This window comes from Ictidomys tridecemlineatus, chromosome 4 (genome assembly GCF_052094955.1).
Source record: "Ictidomys tridecemlineatus isolate mIctTri1 chromosome 4, mIctTri1.hap1, whole genome shotgun sequence".
NCBI lineage: Eukaryota > Metazoa > Chordata > Mammalia > Rodentia > Sciuridae > Ictidomys > Ictidomys tridecemlineatus.
In genome coordinates, this window is record NC_135480.1 from 72,971,876 (window position 1) to 72,994,643 (window position 22,768).

A 22,768-nucleotide genomic window follows, 5' to 3' on the forward strand; every position below is an offset into this window, starting at 1 on the left:
TCATGTGATACCATGTAGTTTTTCACACTTGGCTTCTTTACTTAGCTATTTTTTTTTTTAAGAGAGAGAGAGAGAGAGAGAGAGAGAGAGAGAGAGAGAGAGAGAGAGAGAATTTTTTAATATTTATTTTCTTTTTAGTTTTTGGTGGACACAACATCTTTATTTTATTTTTATGTGGTGTTGAGGATCGAACATGCATGCCAGGCGAGCGCGTTACCGCTTGAGCCACATTCCCAGCCATTAGTTAAATTCTTTTGAGATGCATTTACATTACTGCCTGTATTAATAGTTCATTCCTTTTTATTGCTAATGGTATTCTATTGCGTGGATATTCAACATTTTGTTTATGCAGTTACCTGCTGATGGACGTCTGAGTTGTTTCCAGATTTAGATTATCAATAAAACTGCTATAAACATTCATTTTCAATTCTTTTGAATGAATAAATACCTACAAGTGAAGTTGAACTATATATTGAAGAAAAGACTACCAAATTGTTTTCCAAAACAGTTATATTATTTTACTTTTTCCCCAGCAATATATGAAAGTTTCAGTTACTCCACATCCTTTGTCAATGCAGAAGGTTGTCAGCTGTTTTAAGATCAGCCATTCTGACTGGTGCCGATTGGTATCTCATGGTTTCTATTTGCATTTCCCTGATGACTAATAATGTTGAGTATCTTTTCATTTGCTAATTGGCCAAGAATATATTTTCTTTTGTGACACATATGTTCAAATCTTTTGGTAGTTTTTTTTTAACTTTTTATTGAGCTTTAGGAGTTGTTTGTAAATTCTGGATAGCATTTTTTTGTAAGGTGTATGTATTACAAGTATTTTTTTTCCAGACTGTGGCTTTTTCATATTCTTCAAACTATAGAGCAGAATTTTAAATTTGGATGAATTATTACTTTTTCCTCCCTTTTTTAAACCATACTTTTGTGTCCTATATAAAAAGGAATTTTTGCTGACCCAAGGTCACAAAGAATTTTTCCTGTTTTACTCTAGAAATTTTATAGTTTTAGCTTGTGTGTTAAAGTCTATGATATATTCTGAGCTGATTTTTTGTATGGGCCCAGTGCAGCAGCACACTTCTGTTATCCCAGCTATTTAGCAGACTGAAGCCAAAGGATCACAAGTTCAAGGCCAGCCATGGTAACTTAGAACTTGACTCAAAATAAAAAATAAGCTAGAGATATAGCTCAGAGATAGAGCACCTCCAGTTTTAATCTCCAGTACCATATACACCCCCCCACACACACACACAAAAGCATGTTTTTGGTTAGGGTCAAGGGTCATTTTCCACATAGATAGCCAATATTTAGAATAGCATTTATTGAAAACATTATCCTCTCCTCATTGAGTTGTTGGCGCTGTAGTCCAAACCAGCTGACTATATATTATGTCTACTTTTGGACTTTTTATTATGTTTTGGACTATTTATTAGTGATAATAGTTTTATCCTTTTACGGTCCCTTTCCTGGTCATGTTTTAAAACTGCTGTAGGCACACAGCAATCCATTGTTGTTGAAAGCTCTCAAGACATTATATGCTAAAGCCCTCAGGCACAATTCATCCCCTGGCCCCATTCCTGGGAACCCAGAACTCCAGCTTACCATCCTGTGCTCCTCTTTTCTCACAGAAAACAAAGAGATCATGAAAATAATTTCAAAAATTAGTTGGGAAGAAGAGAAAAGGGGGAAAATAAAGATGTGATATCTTTTTTGCCAGAGTTCTGGTTACTCATGTTAAACTTGGATCAAAGAGATGAAGAAAAGAAGATTGAAGGGATGTGGCTCCAGGCTTAAAGGGAAAAAACTGGGACTCTAACAAATAAAGGAGAAATGCCCATTTTATAATATAGCAACATAGCAATGGATATTGAGTTACAACATCTTTTCTTTCTTTTTCTTCTTTCTTTGCAAAGCACTGATTTGTTTCAAATTCATCAGGAACAAAATTACAAGAAAAGTAATTTTGCTCTCAGTAAAATATCTGGTATTCCAGAAAAGTCAAAAGGTTAATCTTTAGTTCAGGTCTCCAGAAATTACTATGATATTTAACACTAATATCTAGTTGATTGATTTGTCTATTGGCAAAGGTGGTAATCTCTAATGAAACCAGATATTTAAAAGTGTGAACAAGTATGTTCATGGTTTTTAAAATCATATTGTCAAAAAAAAGTCCCTGCAAATTTTATTTTGCAGTACAGGGAGTTGAACCTGGGACCTCACAAACAATAGGCAAGCCTTCTATCACTGAGCTACATTCCAGCCCAAATTAAAATTCTGAGACAGTGTCTTACTCAATTGCTCAGGCTGGCCTTGAACTTGCAACTCTCCTGCCTCAACCTCCCCAGTCCTTGGGATAACAGGCATGCAGCACTGCCTACAGCCGACCCTGCATTTTTTTTTATCTATCAGATGTTTAGCAATTGTTCATACCAAACAGATTATTTGTGGTTTTGCCAAAAAACAGACAGCATATTAGGCTTGTTCTACCTTAGATACTTTTCTACTTCTATTTGTGCATCATTCAACACTGCAAGACTCACAGAAAATCAAGGTCAAATGAGGAAACGCCACAAATGTTTTTTATCTGGCTTCACTGTTTGACCACTAACTGGCAGACACCATAAGAAAAACTGAGCAGGAGATAAATGATAGGGTAAAAGTACATTTTTGAACATGGGCCCAGGGCCTCATAAAAGAAGCAGGCCTAAGATTTATAAGAAATGATGTGGGAATGAATTCAACGTGCTGAAAAAAAAAATCATAGTTTTTCCACTTGACTAGAAAAACTCCATGCTTTAAAACTTTTGGGTAGTAACTTTTTCTCCTGCCTTTGCACTCTACTTAATAAGTTCACTCTAAAGTCCCACCTGTTGCTATTTTAGGAAAGAACAGGTAACTAAAAAACCTTCTAGCTGGGGTTGTGACACAGTGGTCGAGAGTTCGCCTAGCATGTGTGAAGCATTGGTTCGATTCTCAGAATCTCTGATAAATAAATTAATTAATTAAAGGTCCATCGACAACTAAAAAATATTTTAAAAACCTTTTAGATGCATAGATCACAAATTACTTATTAGCTATATAAAATAATTTTTGCACAAATGGAGGTTTAAATGAGGTAGAACAAATAAATGTCCACAAGCTGGTTAATTTTAGGATGGCTTTTTACTGATGAGAAAAATTCCCTGAACTAAAAGTTAATTAATACTTTTATTAACCTCTTCACTTCTCTTCCTTTAAGAGGTTCTTGAAAGTGTTATTAAAATAACAGAATATAACAGCATAATTTTAAAAAAACCATGACAATATTAAAAAAAAAAAAAACGAATTCAAGAATGTCAAATAGATGACTTGGGAAGAAAGTAAAAGCCAAAAGGAACTTCACCTCCGTTTTCCCGGGGACAAGAGGATAAATGACTGGGAAGTCACTAGGGGAAGTAGGTGCTTCATGGATCTAAGAGGCCAGTCTTCAGGCACAGAATGGGAAAGAATGCCGTAGAGCAAAGGGGAACTTTTTTTTTTTTATGCAAACCATATATTTTATTTGCCCTACTCATTGATATCTCTTTAAAAATAATAAATTCTATGAATGGTTAGTCACATTTAAATGCTCCTCTCTCATATGATCTTGATAACTTTATAATATTAATTCACATGATTATTTTATAACTTGACCAGTCTCCTATTGCTGAACACTTGTGTCATTTCCAAATTTCTGTTATTTTAAACAAAGCTATTATGAACCTAAATTGTTGTGTATAATTCCAGATATTTCTTTAGAAAAATTCCCTGAAATAAATTTTGAGATTTCTTTTTTTTTCAGTTTTCATATTTTATATTTTGTTAAAAATATAGACCCAACTTTTCTGCTCTACAGAAAAAGTTACATTTTCACAACCTTTGTGTTTTTATTTTTTTTCCTTTTTTTTTATTGGTTGTTCACAACATTACAAAGCTCTTGACATATCATATTTCATACATTAGATTGAAGTGGGTTATGAACTCCCAATTTTTACCCCAAATGCAGATTGCAGAATCACGTCGGTTACACATCCACAATTTTACATAATGCCCTATTAGTAACTGTTGTATTCTGCTACCTTTCCTATCCCCTACTATCCCCCCTCCCCTCCCATCTTCTCTCTCTACCCCATCTACTGTAATTCATTTCCCTCTTTGTTTATTTTCCCATTCCCCTCACAACCTCTTATATGTAATTTTGTATAGCAATGAGGGTCTCCCTCCATTACCATGCAATTTCCCTTTTCTCTCCCTTTCCCTCCCACCTCGTGTCTCTGTTTAATGTTAATCTTTTCTTCCTAACACTGTCAGTGTGGGATTTCTGAACCCCTCCCCCCACAAAGAAGGACAGAGCTTCAAAAGGTGAAAAAGAAGGAGGAAACGGAATCTTTATTGCTTTTCTTGAGGTTTAGGAGCTTTCAGAGCCAAAAGTTGTTCAGGTGTTTGTCACTCTATCTGGAGCTGAAACTCGGGTTCAAAACAAAAGTGGACGAGGAGCTGCCCTGCTGCCGAGCGCGGAGCAGGGCAGAGGCGGGCAAAAGCCCCACCACATGCCCACGGTCCCTACCCCACCACTCCAGTTGTCTCATTTTACAGCAGGAAACAAGCACAGTGAAATGACCTCGGCTCTGTCACGGTACGGAGCCACGTCGCGTCTCCGCACACTCACCACTTCCGGGTTTGCGACTAGACTGGGGCGAGCAGAGTTGGGGCGCGGAAAATTCCGCACAGAGGGCGGCGGTGGAGTGCGTCGAGATGGGGGGGGGGGCGGCGGCGCAGCCCCTCCGCCCGGACTGCTCCCCGCAGGGCCGCCAGGTGGCGCCCTCGCACCGCTGCTCGCGCCCGGGAGGGGCGGGCGGGCGGGGGGAGGAGGCCAGTCGCCTTGGAAACCCCGGGCGCGCGGGCGGCTGCGGAGCTGGTGGGCAGGGTACTGGGGCTGGACCAGTTTTGTGGCTGCAAGCCGGCGGCCCTTGATCCGCACCTGCAAGTGTTAAGGGGATGTGGGGAGGCGGGTCCTGCTCGGCCCCTGATCTCTCAGTCTGGGGCTTGCTCTGTGCCGAAATGAGTCTGGGGTCACGCGCTGGGGTTTCCTGCGCTGGACACCAGTCCCCGGCCGTTGGGAGCTACTGGGGGCGGGGCGGGCGGGGGCAGTGCTCCGTGCCCCACCCCCACCCTGGCCTTCTCCCCTTCGGAGACCGAGCGGAAAGCGGGCCTTCAGCGAACTGACCACAGCTGACCTCCCTCTCTTTCCGCCTTGCGGTAGAATCCTGCTCATTGATGCGTTGCTCTTTTGCGCTCCTAGATCTGCTCCTGGAGGGCAGGGTCTGACTTAAGGTTTGTAACCTTCAGGGTGCCTCACACGGTCCCTCGCACACAGTCACTTCACTCACACAGTTAGTCCTCCTTAGGCGGGTAAGTGCGGTTCCAGTTGCGTGCTGATTGGAAATTTCCAGAAATAAAATGTTGTCCGTTTTAAATAACTTTTACTACAGAATGTAGTTATGATTTTAGTATTAGTTGTTAACTGTGCCTAGTTTATAAACTAAACTTTATTGTAGTTTTGTATGTATAGGAAAAAACATAGTATTTGAAGGTTTGGTACCAGCCCCAGTTTTCAGACATCCACTGGGGGTCTTGGAACAACATATCCCCCACCAGTTGAGGGTGGGGGGCTACTGTAATGCTTTCCATTTGTATGGACTTCATAACTTGATTCCCAAAGCAGTTAAGTCTTATAACCCTGACAGGAACGATGGAGGAAGAAACTGAGGGTCAGAGAGGTTCAGAAATGTAGTGCTTTGCTTACTGAATTCCCATTGTAGTGAGTGCTTTTTGAATGAGGATCTCACACATCCCTGCAATCCTCCACAATGCACCTCGCAATGTAGGTACTCCCTATGTGCTCAGTTTGTTGTTGATGACCATTCATCCCCCACACTCTCAATCTGCAGATTGGCTTTGATTCTTTACCTGGATGCTATAATAGATGTCCTTCAAAAGAGACTACTTGGTTTCTTTCTTTAATGAATTTCTTAGATTTATATAGTACATTTTTTGGTTTCCTCACTCCTCTATTCCCCATAATTCTCTGATGGGGGGAGGGGCGGGGGTTGAAGAAATGGCTAGAGATGAGAAAAGATGCCACATCTAAAACCAAAAAGAAGGACTAAACTATGGAACCAACCTAGGTGCCCTTCAACAGATGAATGGCTAAAGAAAGTGTGATATATACGATGGAATATTACTCAGCCTTAAAGAAAAATGAAGTTATGGCATTTGCCAGTAAATGGATTGAACTGGAGAATGAATCAGACATTATTACCCTATGTGCATATATGATTATAAGACCTGTGAAACTCTACATCATATACAACCAGAAGAATGAAAAGTTATATTCTATTTATGTAGGATGTGTCAAAATGCATTATATTGTCATATGTAACTAATTAGAATAAATTTTTTAAAAAGAAAAGATGGATAGGGAGAGGAGGGTCAGCAAAAGATTCATTTTTGCTAAAGTAATAATCAGTGTCTGTGCTCATATATTTCCTGAATGCATCTACAAGACCTGGTGGTAGTAGGTCCTCTTTATATTCACTACTGCTTTTGAAGAAAGAGAGATACTTTTTGTTCTTCTCCACCATCAGAGTATATAATGTTTCCATTATCCTCTCAGTACTTTTTTTTCTTATTTGTTTTTTTTTTTTTTGCATTTTTTAAACTGAAGGACAGAAGGAGTTGGAAAAAATGTAGTTCTGATTACTAGATAAGTTAATATAATATACTGCATTTCAAACTATTTGTTACTAGCAATTCTGAATTAGAAGAGAGACCAATTCTTATATTTTCTTTTTTATTAATGCAGATGAGTTATACAGATTAATGGTTTTCACTGTGACAGTTCTATGCATGCATTTGTCATGAATTGATCATGTTGACCCTCCCTCTACCCTGTCTCCATCCACATAATGTCAAAACATTACCTTTTGTTATTGTTGTTAAGTTTCATGAGTGCCTTATATATTCTGGATATTAATCTATGTCAGATGAATGAATTGCTGGCAAAGTTTTTCCTCCCCTTCTGCAGGCTGTCTCTTCACTCGGTTCATCGTTTCCTTTGCTATGTAGAAGCTTTTTAATTCGATACAATCCCATTTGTCAGGAAATTGTTGTCTGTGCCAACATCTTGAAGTGTTTCCCTATGTTTTCTCCTGATAGTTTCAAATTTTCAAGTCTTATATTATTTGACCCATTCTGAGTTGATTTTTATACATGGTGAGAGATAGGGGTCTAGTCTTCACCTTCTACCTATGGATCTCCTGTTTTCCCAGCACCGCTTGTTGAAGAGTCTGTCATTTCTCCAGTGTATGTTGTGGCATTTTGTTGAGACCAGTTAGCTGAAGATGTGTGTATTTATTCATGGGTCCTCTATTCTGTTCCATTGGTCTACATGTCTATTTTTATGTTAATGCGGTGGCATTTTGGTACTGTGGATCTGTAGTATGTGTTAAGATCAGGTATTGTGATGCCTCCAGCATTGCTCTTTTTGCTCAGTATTGCTTTGGCTATTAGGCATCTTTTGTGCTCCCATATGAATGTTAGGATTTGTTTTTCTAGTTCTGTGAAGAATAGACCAGTTTTAAAGAATCCAATATAATTTAGGAACGGCAGTTCAAAACTGTGCCAGTGACTATAGGATTTGCATTGGTAAAGAAAATACATGCTAATGTAATATGTGTCTTCAGTCGTCCAAAGTAATTGCTGAAAATGTCATTCATTTAATACCTGATTTTGAATATTTGGGATTAACATCATTTCTCCAAGGTGGGTGAATTTTAACACCAACTATTTGGGGCTCTATACAAATAATCTATGTGTATGGAGAGCTGAAATTCTTAAAAATTAACCCTTAAGTGATATTACTTTTTAAAGTGTTTAAATAATTTTTAAACATGTGCTAGAAGACCATTTCTAATTGTATTAATAATGCATTCTGATGAGCCAAAATAAACCTTTTCTCCAAGTTAAAACTTGTTTCTGGTATAAGTGAAAATTTGAGTTTAAAAGCAGTTTTACTTATCAAATTTGGGTAGATACATTATTATTATTATTAACAAATAAGGCCACTGGAGAAGAAAATTAGTATGCATTATGTGTAAGTCAAGCCGTATAAATCAAATGTTTATTGAACATCTGGTTTGTGTCCATGAGATATGCTGGCCTATGTGCTAAGATCTATATTTGAATACCCCAAATAAGAGTTTGTTGAAGTAGTATTGTTCAGCATTAAATTATATTTTGTTGAAGATGAGTGCCATGAATGTTTATGTTTTTGTTTGTTTGTTTGTTTTGGTACTGGGGATTGAACCCAGTGGCGCTTAACCATTGAGCCATATCCCCAGCCCTCATGAATGTTTTTGAATATGTATTTCCTTGCAATTAACACTATGCCAAGTTCTATGTCTTTTTAGTTACATTGCTCTTTAACAAGGTTTATGGAAGTATTATGTTATTATCACTACTACTACTATTATCAGATTTACATAAATTTGTAGCTAGTTAATGGCTGAACCAGGCCTAGACTTTAAGACACCCATATGGAGATCTTTTAAATACCTCATATTCTCATCCCCTGATGAAATCTTATTCAGAACTGTTGTCATTATTAATACTATTAGGTAAATATCTTTACATTTATTTAAAACATTATTCACCAAACAGCAAGCTCCATTTCATATGTCCAGGATGTTATTAGGGAAGAACCGTCAGCTCTGCCAACATCAACAAATTTATGAAAGGAGGCATTCAGAGGCTTCTGGATATTTATGACTCTGTACATACTTATAAAAAGAGTCATTAAGAGCTTTCTAAATATTGAGGCAAGCCCCCGAGACTACAGGATGGGGGGATGTATTCTTGTCTATGAGTAAATGTTCAAGAATTATATATTGGCCAAATTCTATTGTTATATTGTGTCCATATGTGAAAATGTCACAATAAATCCCACTATTATGTACAACTATAATGTACCAATAAAAAATATTAAAAGAAAGCATTATGGGCTAACAGTACATTTGAAGAGAATGATATATATCCATTTTTACTAAATAGACCTCTTTTCACTGAGAAGCTTTAGGGAATTTATTTTTTAACATTGTCTGAAATAATGATTGTGGAGTAGACTCAGGAAAGCTGGAGGCCTGAGTCTTTCAAACCCAGGCTGCTCACCTGCCAGGCCCCCCACCCCCCGCCTCACTCCATGGTGAGAATTACAGTGCCCACAGTTGGGTGCAGGAAAAGCACAGGAGCACAAAACAGAAAGAGGTCATGATTTTGCTAAAGACTTTTGAAGTTGTTCATTATTTTGTTAAAGTGTGGCTACTTGTGTGCTTCTTCCTTCCCAACAGTCTGAGCAGGGATCTTACCTTTTCTGTACAGCCAAGGGCCAGGTAAAATGCCCTGCACAGAGCAGGCTCTGAATAGATGTTTGCACTTACTGACAAAAAGATTAGATTTCCGTTTGTCAGGAGTTATTCTAAGTGTAACCTTCCTAGAGGATAATAACATTTACTTTGTGAATATTTTTCTAGGATTCTCACCCCTTACTGTGATAAATCCTTTGGGCAGTTAGGAACTATAATTTTTGATGAAGGTCCCCATTGTTTTAAGACATTATCAAATACAAAAGTACATTTTGAGGTAGTGTCATTAACTCATTGCAAAAATGCAACGGTCAAACAAGCAATCCAGTTGGCTTACTGATTTTCTTGGAAGTGTGTGGAACAATGACCCTTAATATAGCTTATGGATAAATCACTTGTGTTTTAGTGGACTGCATTTCACTCATATTTTATTAAAATCTCGATGTGAGCTTCAGTTAGGTAACTAATTATACACAGGAGAGTTAAAAGCATATGGGCCAGGTAACTGAAGTAATTGAACAAGATGGTCATTTCTCCTCCAGCCCCAGATGGGTACCACAGGTAGAGACTACATCATTTGGTCTCTTCTATATGATTCAGAAAGATATTAAATGTTGACCTTTGCTTTAAGTTTTAAATAAAATATTTTTTAATAAAACTAAACATTAAATAGTAAGTTCTGTTTTAAAATTAACCTTTGTCGGCATGCTATCTTCTTGTGCAACAGTCAAGATAAAAATTTCAATTCTAAAATAGAAAATAGTATAAAAACACAACTCTGTATCTGGAATAAAAGAGAACAATTTTTCCTTAGCTGATGATAATTTGCTGTGAACTGTACTCGTATAATGATGACACATTTTGGTATGGAGCTTATTGAATTATTCTTGATACTTCCACATCTGAGAAGACACTGTTTTAATACATTAAATCTTTTTTGTATTAAATCTTTTTTTCTGTTACCTGTGTACTTTTCACTTGGAAAATATTGTAGTATATTTACATTCATGTATACACTTGGCTAGAAAAATCTCAGACACCAAGATAGCCTCACTAGACGTCTGGGTACATGAGCAATGTGTCTATAGAAAAAAATGTGTTTTTATTTCAGCAAGTTTTTCCACAGTGAGTCCGAATGGTATTTGCAGATTGCCAATTGGTTGATTCAAATCAAAGGCTGACAATGGCAAACCTCATGAATTAGTCTTTCCACAAATCATTGTACTTGGCAGCAAGGAGACATCCTCTGATTTACAGTTATTTGGAATTTGAAGGATGATCTGTAGCTGTTAACTGAAGATAAAGACAAAAGGGCATAATCCTTATGAAGTTCTTTCTATTGGTGAAACACTATACCAGGTGCTTTAAATATTAGCCTATTTTAATCCTTACAGTAGCTCTTAGAATAAGATAGCTATCTAATTTTACAGATGATGAACCTGAAGTTTAAAAACATTAAGTAATTATCTCAAGGTCACAAGGATAATAGGAGGGGACCTAGGATTAAAATACTTCTGCCTGATTCATTTATCCATTCACTCTGGTATTCATTTGACAGGGATACGTTTGTGTGGTTAGTGGAGAAATACAGAAATGCACAATTATCACATCCTCCTCATGCTCATTAATTTACAACCATTTAAACAAATAATTACAAAGGTCATGTGCTTTCTACCACACCAAACTATTGAACATTGATTGCAGTTTAGGTTCTTAATCTTCTGAGAATAATAGAAATTAAAATATAAAAACCTGTTAAGGAAAGCTGTACTCTGTACTTTAGGATCTGAACCAAAACCATGATGTATACTTGCTTAATAAAAACACTAGTGAACATTGGGTCTTGATTTTTCTTTTTTAAAAAATATTATTCTTGCTGATTTTTATTAAAGTATAAAAGCAATTACTAGCTTATGAAAAGTTCTTTTTAGTGATACAACATTATTATTTGCATCTGTGAATATCTTAACCACATAAAACACACTTCAATGTATATTTTTACTTGCTCTTTCTAACAATCCTGGCCAAACCTAATTCTTTGGGATCCTAGTTCTAATTCTTCAGAATCCTAGTTTCTTGGCGCTCATAAAAAATTATGTTTTTTTTTAATTTTTAAAAAATTAATAGATATTTATTGAGCTGCTGCTATGTGCAGTGCACTCTGCCAAACACTTTGAAGAAATAAAATTATTTTTATAAATTCAGTTCTTTGCTCTTAAATGATTTAAAAAATTCAGCCCTTCGTAAATCATATGTAAGAGGCTGATCAATCTGCTGATAGGAGCAATAGATGTAAATAGCTAACAAATCTCTTAGAAAGTTTTGGATCATACATGGTAGGTTGCTGTACTAGGCTACACATGGAACTCACCAGGCTCAAGAATCCAATTGATTCATGATAATTCATGATTCAACATGTCTTGTGATTGATGTGAGATCTGGGGACAAGGAACAGTTAGGATGGCAAAGCCAGTTTAAAATGAAGTCCCAGCAGTGCCTTATATAGCATCAATACAAGTGGAGATCGAAGGGAGAATTTATTCATTTTTTGTATATCTCTTTGCTAAACAGATACGTACCTAATAACTAACCAGAACAATGGAAAGCACAGGGAAAGCAAATAAAAAGGATATCCAAGATGTGCCACAAAGGGAAGCCAAACTGCCCCTCAGTGAAGCACTTCTAGACTACCAGTAAGTTTGTATTTTGAAATCTAAGTGTTTCTTTATGTAAATATAATCATTGTTATAATTTATGTAACTCCAGATGTAAATGATACACTTAACAAATGCCAATAAAACAGAGATGGATTGAAGATTTAATTAAATGTTGTGCTATGCACACATTTTTAAAGTTTTTTTTTAAAAAAAAAACAAAACTTTGAATATAACATAGTCCAAGTCATATCTATGAAATAGCATTCATGGATGTGGTTTTGGCTCCTTGCATTGAATAAGTGGTCACTCTCTGCTAGACATACCACAGCTGGCTTACCTCTTAAAATACAACATGGGAGGGTTAGGGGACATTTATAGACCAAAAGGAGAGGACATTTCCCTGTATTTAACTTTCAGTTTCTTAGACATTCCAACTTACATTATTCCTAAGTGACTACAGATCAAATCCAAGTGATTTAGAATTATTTAATAAAGAAGACATTTCATAATGTCTCACTACCAAGCATTGGAGATAAAACTAGAGGTGACGTTTTTGTTTATGTTTTATTCCAACAAATAGGGAGAAATCCTTTGAGGGCTTGTGAACCTCACTTTTGTTAGGGAATTATTAAGTTATCAGTCTTTTCTTAAATAAGACTGACATTCCTTTATTTATTTTCTCATTCACTCAGTACTTGAGTGTTTATCTTGTGCAAAGCAGGTGCTTGGTATTGGAGGACAATGAATAGGACCACTTGGTCCTGTTGACCTGATGAAGCATAGAAGACAAACATTTTACATAAATACATATATATATATATATATATTGCTATAAGGAAGTACTGTGGAAGGAAAGTGTAGGGTGATGCTCAATGTTGTAACTAAAGGACTCGACCTAGTCAGAGGGATTTAGAAAAGCTCATGTAAGGAAGCTAATCTCTGGAAAAGGAGAAAGCACCATGGAGACAATGCTTTTGGAAAGATATTATCGGGCAAAGACCTTACCCACTGCCCAGGAACTGAGAGAATGGAGAGTGAAGGGGAGAGAGCCGGGGCAGACACCAGTGATTTAAGCAAGGAAGACCAAGCAGACACAAGGAATTTAGAAATGAGAAGTCATTTTTGGAGGGGTATGAGGTTGAACATGGAAAACTTACGATATTCAGCTAGGTCTTTGTTTAAGAGAATTGTTTTTAACAATGATCAGGGAAAATTTTATCTCCTTCCCCTTGAGAGACTCCAAATGTATTCATACGTCTTTTTTTTTTTTTTTTTTAATAAGGAATTGAGTCAAAGAGTCAGAACTCTAGGACAGAAACATCCACTGGAAGGGGTTTTTAACAGTTTCCCTTTATTTTCTATCTGCGGTAACATTAAATAATAACCAGATACTATTTGTACTGATTTTTTAACATACTGAAAACATCTTTTATCTCATCTTAGGAGAAGTTACAAAATGGCTTTGTGAACACAACCTGGTCTCTAATTTATTCCCATGGTTTATAGGGAGGACATCCAGTTATAACTGTTTCTCTTTCTTTGGGATCAACCAGAGGCCGTCTTTCTTCTCTTTAACACATGTTTATAAGGAGACCAATATTGAAGAATTCTCATAATCTAGTGACAGATATAAACTGAACATCCCATGCCTTTGTTCTCTTTTATTTGTTAAAACTTAATAAATAATCTAATGCACTGGAACAGCCAGACTTGCTGTACCATGCTCTGCTGATGACAGATTACTCATTCCATGTGTTCCAATATAAGAGAACTTTTGTCAAGTGACAAGTAGCTGAGCCACCTCCTCTCACCATCTAAAGAAGGATTGTCCAGGGATTTTCTTGCAGCATCTTTTATTTCTCATTCCATCTATTTTCTAAGGATATAGTAAGCACATAATCAATTAATGGTTTTTAACAATTGAACTTTTAGAAATAATCTGAATAATAATGTTTTTTCTTCCTTTACACTTGTTTTTATACAATGAATATGGTTATAGATATAGAAATAGGTATGGATTAGTTGTGGGTAGAAAAAATTGATTATATATAGGGTTTTTTAAAAAGTAAAGTATATTTGGTTGGTTGATTTGGGGATTTGTGTTTTCATTATTGATCAAGCAGTTAGAATATTTAAGGTGAGAAGAAAATATGATAATTAATTTCTGCTTGGCTCCTTCAACAAACTCTGAACTCCTTAAAGACTGTATTTTATAATTCTTTGTATCTCTTGTGCCTAGCACAGCTACTACATAGTCTAAGCTCAGAGCTTCTTTCTTGAGTAAATATTATTGAAGCTTGTTTGAGAGCAAGATCACAATCATGAAAACAAAGATATTATTTTTACCTATCTGTATGGGAAAAAAATTTTAAAATGATAATCCTCAATGGCAAAATGCTTACCAAGAAACAGGCATGATTTTACCCACTGGTGAATGTAGATAGTTTAATTATTGCCAAAACATTGGCAATAATAGCAATAACTATAAAACAAACCTGTCCTTTGATCAGGTAACTCCATGTATGTTGGAATGCTCTTCCAAGAATATGAGGTTGTGAACCTCTGACTTTTTGTGAAAGGCTGATACTGTCAAAGCTAATTCTGTAAAGTGATCATCTCTAAGAATGAATACTTTTATTTTCTCCTTTATAGTTGTTTCCTCTCACTTTTCTACAATGAAAATGGATGGATGTAGATATAGGAACAGATTTGGGTATAGTTATAGGTTTAAAAATATTGGAATTTTTTGAAATTCAAATTCATTTGTTTTCCTTCCCGAAATTTTCAAAGAAATTTCATGGAGGAAAAAAGTTGACACATAACTAACATTTTAATAACACAGGGAGGGAAGGGATAAGGTGACACATTTTATTATCAATGATTTATTATCATTGTACTTCAGAATAGTGCTGTATCCTTTTCAAACCAATTTAATATATATTGGTTTATCATCCCACTTGATTCAGCATTTATAGTGATAAGTGGGATACTTGGGTGCTGATGAGAGAGATATGAGAAGGAAATTTAAGATCAAATTCCATAAGGTAGCTAAGAATATGGAGTTCTGATGTTTAAACCTACATGCTTCCTGGTAAATCCATCTCTTCCTGGGAAAGTCGAAGTGGATTCCAGAGAGATCCGGCTCAGTTAGTCCTACAATAATTAGCAGGGGGCCACAAGGGGGCCAGGGAAGCTGCCAAAACATTTAGGGCTTCTCAGAATTCCTCAAGGCCTGTTGACGCTGCTCCAACCATCCTAAAGATGCTCACCACTAAATGAACATTGAGACAAAGTCCTAGGTCATTGGCTCCTAAATGCTCTAAGGGTAGGGATGATAGGCTTAAGTGTCAGGTTGCTAGATGTAACACTTAAAATATATATAATGCCAGATTAAGTTGGAATTTCAGATAAACAACAAATAACTTTTTTTTTAACTATAAGTATATCCCATGCAATGTCAGAGGTGGGGTTGGATTTGGTTGCTAGCCTACTCATTGCGTGCTCAGTCATCACCAAGTAAGGCTCTCAGCTCCAGCCATGAGTCAGCCTATTAACAAACCCATCCAAAGACTCAATCTCAAGCAGTGGAGGTCACGTCTCTGAGGTTCATTTGCTTATTACATCCATACAGAAAAGTAATAGTACATTTATAATGGCAGAAATTATGCAAGTAATTTGCATGTTTTTATATTCTCATTTCAGATAACTTTTATTTACAGTACTTTAATTTTCTCCTTAATTGTGGGAGATAGAGAAGGCATTCTTTCACAGTTTTTGCACACTTAAGCTTTAAATAAGAAGTAGAGTTTATATCATGTACAACCAGATGAATGAGAAGTTATACTCCATTTGTCTATAATGTGTGAAAACTGCATCCTATGGTCATGTATAACTAATTAGAATAAGTAAAAATATATATTAAAATAAGTAAATAAGAAATAAAAATTGGCTTTTACTTAAGGCATATTTCTTACAGTTGTGTGGAACCTAGTATTATAGTAGTTTCTTCCACTTACTATCCTTTTCATGTCCTGATAATTTTCCCCATAGTATGGATCACAATGTATAAATAATGTAGTTTTATACTTACTTTTTTATTATGTAGTAGACTGTATTCCCTGAGGGCAAGGATCAGGAAGTTTGTGTTAAAAACTATCTCTAACACCCAAAGCAATGCTGGGCACTGGAGGCAGCTCACAGAATCTGTTGCACAGACGACTGCATGAAAACGAGCATTGGTCAACATAAATTGTAAAAATCTGAAACTCAAAGGAACCATCAAGCTCATCTCCTTTAATCTTGCTTACAAAAGAGCAGCCAAGGCCTAAATAGGTTAAGTTTCCTTTGTCAGTTATTGGGAAACCAGGACTAAATCCAAGTTTCACAGTATTATCAAATGCAGTTTTTTGCCACTAAAGGATTTATTGTTTGGGTTTTATATTACATTTTCTTATCACTTAGAAGAAAGGAAACTTACTTTTCTCTCTGCTAAGTATACAATGTCACAATATAAATGATACTTTAGAGAGAAGATTGACAGGATGTCAGATTTAGAATCAACAGGAATTTATAAGTACTTTATTCTAGAAACATTCACACATGATTTCTTACTTTAATCATCACAATAATATGTGGAACTGGTTATTGCCACCATCATTTAACAGCTTGGAAATTTAGGCCCCGAGACTCTGAGAGACTTTCCTGGGATCAAGAAAGGACAAGATATAAAACCAGAACACCTCATTCTTTAACCACCGTTCTGTCCACCACACCAGAGGAGATCTGGTTTTGCTTTTGTTTTGCTTTGAATGGAGGCAAGGATCTTAGGTGAAGCTATTTGTGTTGCCTTATTATGGTCTCACATTTAAAGTTATGATTTACTAGATAATAATGATATAGAGATGTACTAGCACTTCAGATAGCCTGTACTAAAGTCTTCCTGCTCATTTCTCTTTCTTATTCATACCTAAGAAATATTCAACAAACACTTTTGGGGGTTTTAAAGAAATGTCTTTGTTCAGGAAAGAAGCTTTTATTATTTGTATACAAGATAGAGCACTATTGAACTTGATCCAGTAGGCACTCCTAAATTACCTTAGTATTTCAAGATGTGCTTGCCCTGAAGTATCTTTGTTTTGTCATTTTTGTCTCAATGCTTTAGAAATTCTAGAAAGCATATTTTCTGTGCCCTATCCTATGTTTTCTTTGAGCTGAATATTTATAGATAATTAAAAAGTATAGAAATTACATCCATAAAGCTGGGCATGGTGGCAGACACCTGTAACCCCAGCAGCTAGGGAGGCTGAGACAGGAGAATCAGAGTTCAAAGCTAGGCACTAAGCAACTCGGTCAGACCCTGTCTCTAAATAAAATACAAAATAGGTCTGGGGTTGTGGCTTATTGGTCAAGTGCCCCTGAGTTCAATCCCTAGTATCCAAAACAACAACAACAAAATTAGATCCATGAAATATGACCAGTAATTAATTCTTTAAAAAAAAAACCTTGAAATTAAAAAACTAAATAGATTCAAAATCCAAAATCATTTAGGAAACGTTCTTTTCCCTAAATGGGTTTATATATATATATATATATATATATATATATATATATATATATATATATATATATATATATACACCAGGAATTGAACCCAGGGGCACTTTACTACTGAACTACATCCCCAGTCCTTTTTATTTTTTAATTTGAGGCAGGGCCTTGCTAAATTACTTGGGGCTTTGCTAAATTGCTGAGACGGCATCAAGCTTGTGATCTTCCTGCCTCAGCCTGGATGTCACTGGAATTACAGGCATATGCCACTGCACCCAGCCCTAGATGGGCATTTGTAATAAATTTAATAATTTACTCAAATTCAAATAGTTTAGTTTAATTTTAAAATTATTCATTACTTTTTCCTAAGGTAAATACTTATAGCACAACTTATTTTTGTTTATTATCAGCTGTCAAATAAAGGAAAATGCAGTAGAAAGACTCATGTTTCAAATAAAGAAGCTTAGGGAAAAGAACCAGAAGTATCATGAAAGGGTGAGTATAAAACTTAGAGCTAGCTTCATGTAGTTATTTATTAAAAATGTACATGCATGCCATGAAAAATTGTGAATTATGGTGAAATACATCCTAGGAAATTATCTTCTTCAAAGCTTGTAATTGATTTATAATTCATGTAAGTTCTTTGTATATGTGAGAGAAGAGGGTTCCTATTGTATTGATTGTAATGTTAGCTTAATAATGTCATTTTGATCATAAAGACAATAGTTTAAAATTTTAAAGCTTTGAAAGCACATTTTACCTTTTGACTTCTTATTTAATCAAACTATAAACAGTGTTTCTCTATTTGCAATATCTGAATCTTCTAGATTTTTGGTGTTCATGTTTTATATATAAATACCTTTTTAAAAGTATGATCTTGATTGTTAAAATGACTAATTGGACATTTAAGGTGGCACATTTTATAAAATCAGATTAAAATGAGTATCAAAGGGGTTTGAGATACGTTTATCAGGACTAAAGATCAACAGAAATGAGATTTGGAAGTAGCAAATTATAACTAGCACAACTTACTCTTCCAAGTATCTCATGAATGAGGAAATACTAAGGGTATTTGCATATTTATTTTTTATAGGAGTGAAACTTCCACAGTTAACTGTTTTATTTGGCTTTTCTTTACAAATGCTATATCTTCAAACTTTAATGCAACCTGAAGTCAGAGATAGAGACCTGAGCTTGCATTGTGACTGTACAACTTACTGGTGATATCTTTTTAGCCAAAGTTGCTATGAACCTCAGTTTCCCTCTTACAAAACAGGGATTCCTCTTTCTCCCACAGGGTTAATTTTTTCATTCATTCAGTAAATGTTTATTGGACAAGTCCTGGTGGTGATACAGCTATGTCTCTAATACTGTCACAATTCTCTAGGATCTGTATCTTTTGGGGGAGGGCAGGTAAAAGTGATTGAACCCAGGGGTGCTTAATCACTGAGCAACATCCCAGCCCTTTTATTCTATTTAGAAGCAGGGTCTCACTGATTTGCTTAGGGCCTCACTAAGTTGCTGAGGCTGGCTTTGAACTCATGCTCCTGCTGCCTCAGCCTTCAAAGCTGCTGGGATTATAGGCATGCACTACCACATCTAGCAAGGATCAGTATTTCTAATGCGGACTAAAACAGAAACAGGTCTATGGCTAAAGGTGGAGAGGAAAAATCTGGTCTGGGTGCTTGGATACAGGTTCCATATATGAGATCCAAAGCACAAAGAGGAGAGAGCTTCCATGAAGAGATCAATGCACATCCTCTAGTGCTCAGCAATGGGGCTCCAAGGACAGGACTAGGTTATGGAAAGTACAACAGATCAGGACGGAGTCATCTCTTTGCCCATTAGCCCACCATTTAGAGGGTTAAACAGATGAAGTTCTTGTTTCCAAGATGATTAGCTTAAGAATGAGACTGACCAAAGTGTGCACATTAGAATACCCATCAGGGAGGAGTAATGAAGGGACAGACTCTAGCTCCAACTGCATGTATCTGAACGTCAACATTTCTTTCCACTTCTGTGGCTGATGCCCCAATCTAAGACACCATCATCTCTTGCCCTTCCTTCCCCCTCCAGTACAATTTCCACATGCAACCAGAATTACCCTGTAAACCTTCCTATGCTTAAAACCCTTGAATGACTTCCAGTGAAAAATAAAATCTATCAATCTTACTAAAAATCTTCAGGTCCCTGGAAAAACCTGACCCCTGCTCACCTCTAAACTTATCTCCAGCTGATGCACCCTTTGCTCATGATTGCTCCTTTTAAATCTTGGAAAAGCAATCTCTCACTTTTTTCTTTTCTTTTTTTTGGTACTCCATTTTCTTTCCTCAGCAAACTTTCTTTCTCTTTTGTTTCCTTTTTTGTTGTAGTGTTTATGACTCTTCAAAAGAAATAACATTAGCAATTTAAATCATTTTGTAGTACGTTCTTTTATTTTTCTTGGTAGATTTCATCCCTCAGATTTTATATATGTATATATATACACACATACATACATACATACATACATACATACTGGGTATTGAACTCAGAGGTACTTGATCATTGAGCCACATACTCACCCTAATTTGTATTTTATTTAGAGACAGGGTCTCACTGAGTTGCTTAGTGCCTTGCTTTTTGCTGAGGCTGGCTTTGAACTCTTGATTCTCCTGTCTCAACCTCCCGAGCTGCTGGGATTACAGACATGCACCACTGCGCTTGGCATGTAATGCTCTTTTAATTTACAAATGAAAAAAATCACAGGCCTGAAAAGGATGGTCATTGTGTTTAAATTTTGATTTAAGAGAACTGGATTCACTTGGAGACTTTTGTGCCAAGTGTGGAAAATAAAAGGCAAATTTATTTGTATGTATACGTATTTTATGAATTTTATTTTATTTTATTTTATTTTTTTAAGAGAGAGTGAGAGAGGAGAGAGAGAGAGAGAGAATATTTATTTATTTATTTTAGTTCTCGGCGGACACAACATCTTTGTTGGTATGTGGTGCTGAGGATCGAAGCCGGGCCGCACGCATGCCAGGCGAGCGCGCTACCACTTGAGCCACATCCCCAGCCCCCATATTTTATGAATTTTAGATAGTGGGTTTTTTTTCCTTCTTTCTCTTTCTTGGTGCTGGAGATGGAAACCAGGGCCCTGCCCATGTTCAGCACTGTCCTATCACTGAGTTCTTCCCCTAGCTCCTGTGTATTGGTTTCTTAATTAGCACTGGCTTTGGAAAATGTTGGTGTACGTATCTGGTAATTTTTTTTAAGCTGGAATTGAATTCAGAGGCCATTGTGACTTTATTAAGTAAAATCAGATATGCTTACTTAGTTTTCAAAACATATATGATAGAGAAATTTTCTACTTGTACAAAAATAAGTGAAAAATTCCATATTTGGAAAAGTATTAGCAGTATAGTAGTTTGGCAAGGGATATTTCCATTGCTATCATTTATATTTGCTACAAATATTTCATTTTAAAATAACCTATGTCAACTCAAAGTAATTCAGTTTAGTTTTAATTAAAAAACATGAATATTTCATTCAAGAAAAATGGAGTATCTGAAAATTGGTTAAAGAGTAATACTTTGTGTATTTTTCATTGTTAATGTGATTGATTCACCTAGTTTTCTATACCATATTACAAACCTATAGTTCAGTATCACAACTAGAATATTGAATATTGATATTCTAAAAAATATAGAGTTTATTTAGACATAAAGAAAAGTGAAATTATGTCATTTGCTGGATAATGGATGGAATTACAGACCTTTATGTTAAATGAAGTAAGTCAAACTCAGAAGGTCAAGGGTCATATATTTTTTCTCATATGCAGAAGTTAGAGAGCAAAAAGGAAAAGAAAGGTAGAGATGGATATCATGGAAATCAAGGGGAGATTTAACAACAAATTACATCATTATATACAATTATGTACAATATAATGCACCAATAAAAATGTGGGGAAAAAACGTTTCCATCACCAGGAGTGTTCCTTATGCTGCCCTTGTATAGCCGTTCCTTCCACTTCCACTTCTACTCCCTCATTAACCCCTGGCAACCATTAATCTATTCTCTATTTTTACTTTTTAATTTCAAGAAAATCATACAAATGGAATCATAAGAAACCTTTTGGGATCGGCTTTTTCATTCATCACAATTCTCTGGAGATTTACCCAAGTGGTTTTGTGTATCATGGTTTATTCCTTTTGATTGCTGACTAGTCTTCCATAAAATGCATGATTCACAGTTTGCTTAACCAAATGGAGGTTATTGGAGCTGTTTCCAGATTGGCTATTACACATAAAGCCAATAAAAACATTTATGTGCAGATATTTATGTGAACATAAGCCCTCATTTCTTTGGTTTAAATGCCCAGGATTTAAGTTGCTGGTTAGGATGATAGTACATGTTGCTTTTTTAAGTAACTGCCAAACTTTTTCAGAATGACTGTAACATTAGACATCCCAGTAGCAATATACCAATGAACCAGTTTCTCCTCATCCTTATCAGAATTCAATGAGGTCATATGTATTTTAGCCTTTCTGATAGGTGGGTAGTGAAATCTCACTGAGGGTTTAATTTCTGTTTGCATAATAGATAAAGATATTGAACATCTTTTCACATGCTTATTCGCTAACCATATGTTTTCTTTGGTGATATTTATTTTCACATCCTTTTAAAAAATATTTTTGGTTGTAGATGAACACAGTACCTTTATTTATTTATTTATTTATTTATTTATTTTTATATGGTGCTGAGGATCAATCCCAGTGCCTCACACATGTTAGGCAAACACTCTACCACTTAGCTACATTCTCAGCCCCTATTTTCATGTCTTTTGCCAATTTTATAATTAGACTTTTTCACTATAGTTTTGATAATATACACACACACTCACACACAAATAATAATGTATTGTTTGTGTATATGTGTTTGTGTGTGTGTGTCTGTGTGTGTGAGAGAGAAAGAGAAAGAGAGACAGGAAGAGAGAATAGAGGGTCTTCTAAATACCAGTGCCTTGTTAGATATGTAACTCAAAAATATTTTTTTCTTTCTATATTCCCCCTCTCCCCTCAACTGGGGATTGAACCCAGGGCTTTGCACATGCTAGGGAATTGCTTTCTAATG

The 22,768-nt window shown here is 35.9% G+C and overlaps 1 protein-coding gene across 3 annotated transcripts in view; it reads left to right on the forward strand.

Moving 5' to 3' along the window:
• Positions 1-4,895: 4,895 nt before the first annotated feature.
• Ccdc83 (coiled-coil domain containing 83) overlaps positions 4,896-22,768 on the forward strand; it is a 56,762-nt gene continuing 38,889 nt past the window's right edge. For all 3 annotated transcript variants that reach the window (XM_013357644.4, XM_040285066.2, XM_040285068.2), the window contains exons 1-3: positions 4,896-5,361; positions 12,021-12,142; positions 18,064-18,148. In XM_013357644.4, coding sequence (XP_013213098.1) covers positions 12,048-12,142; positions 18,064-18,148 — 180 coding nt within the window. In that variant the 5' untranslated portion in view covers positions 4,896-5,361; positions 12,021-12,047. The remainder of the gene's footprint in view (positions 5,362-12,020; positions 12,143-18,063; positions 18,149-22,768) is intronic.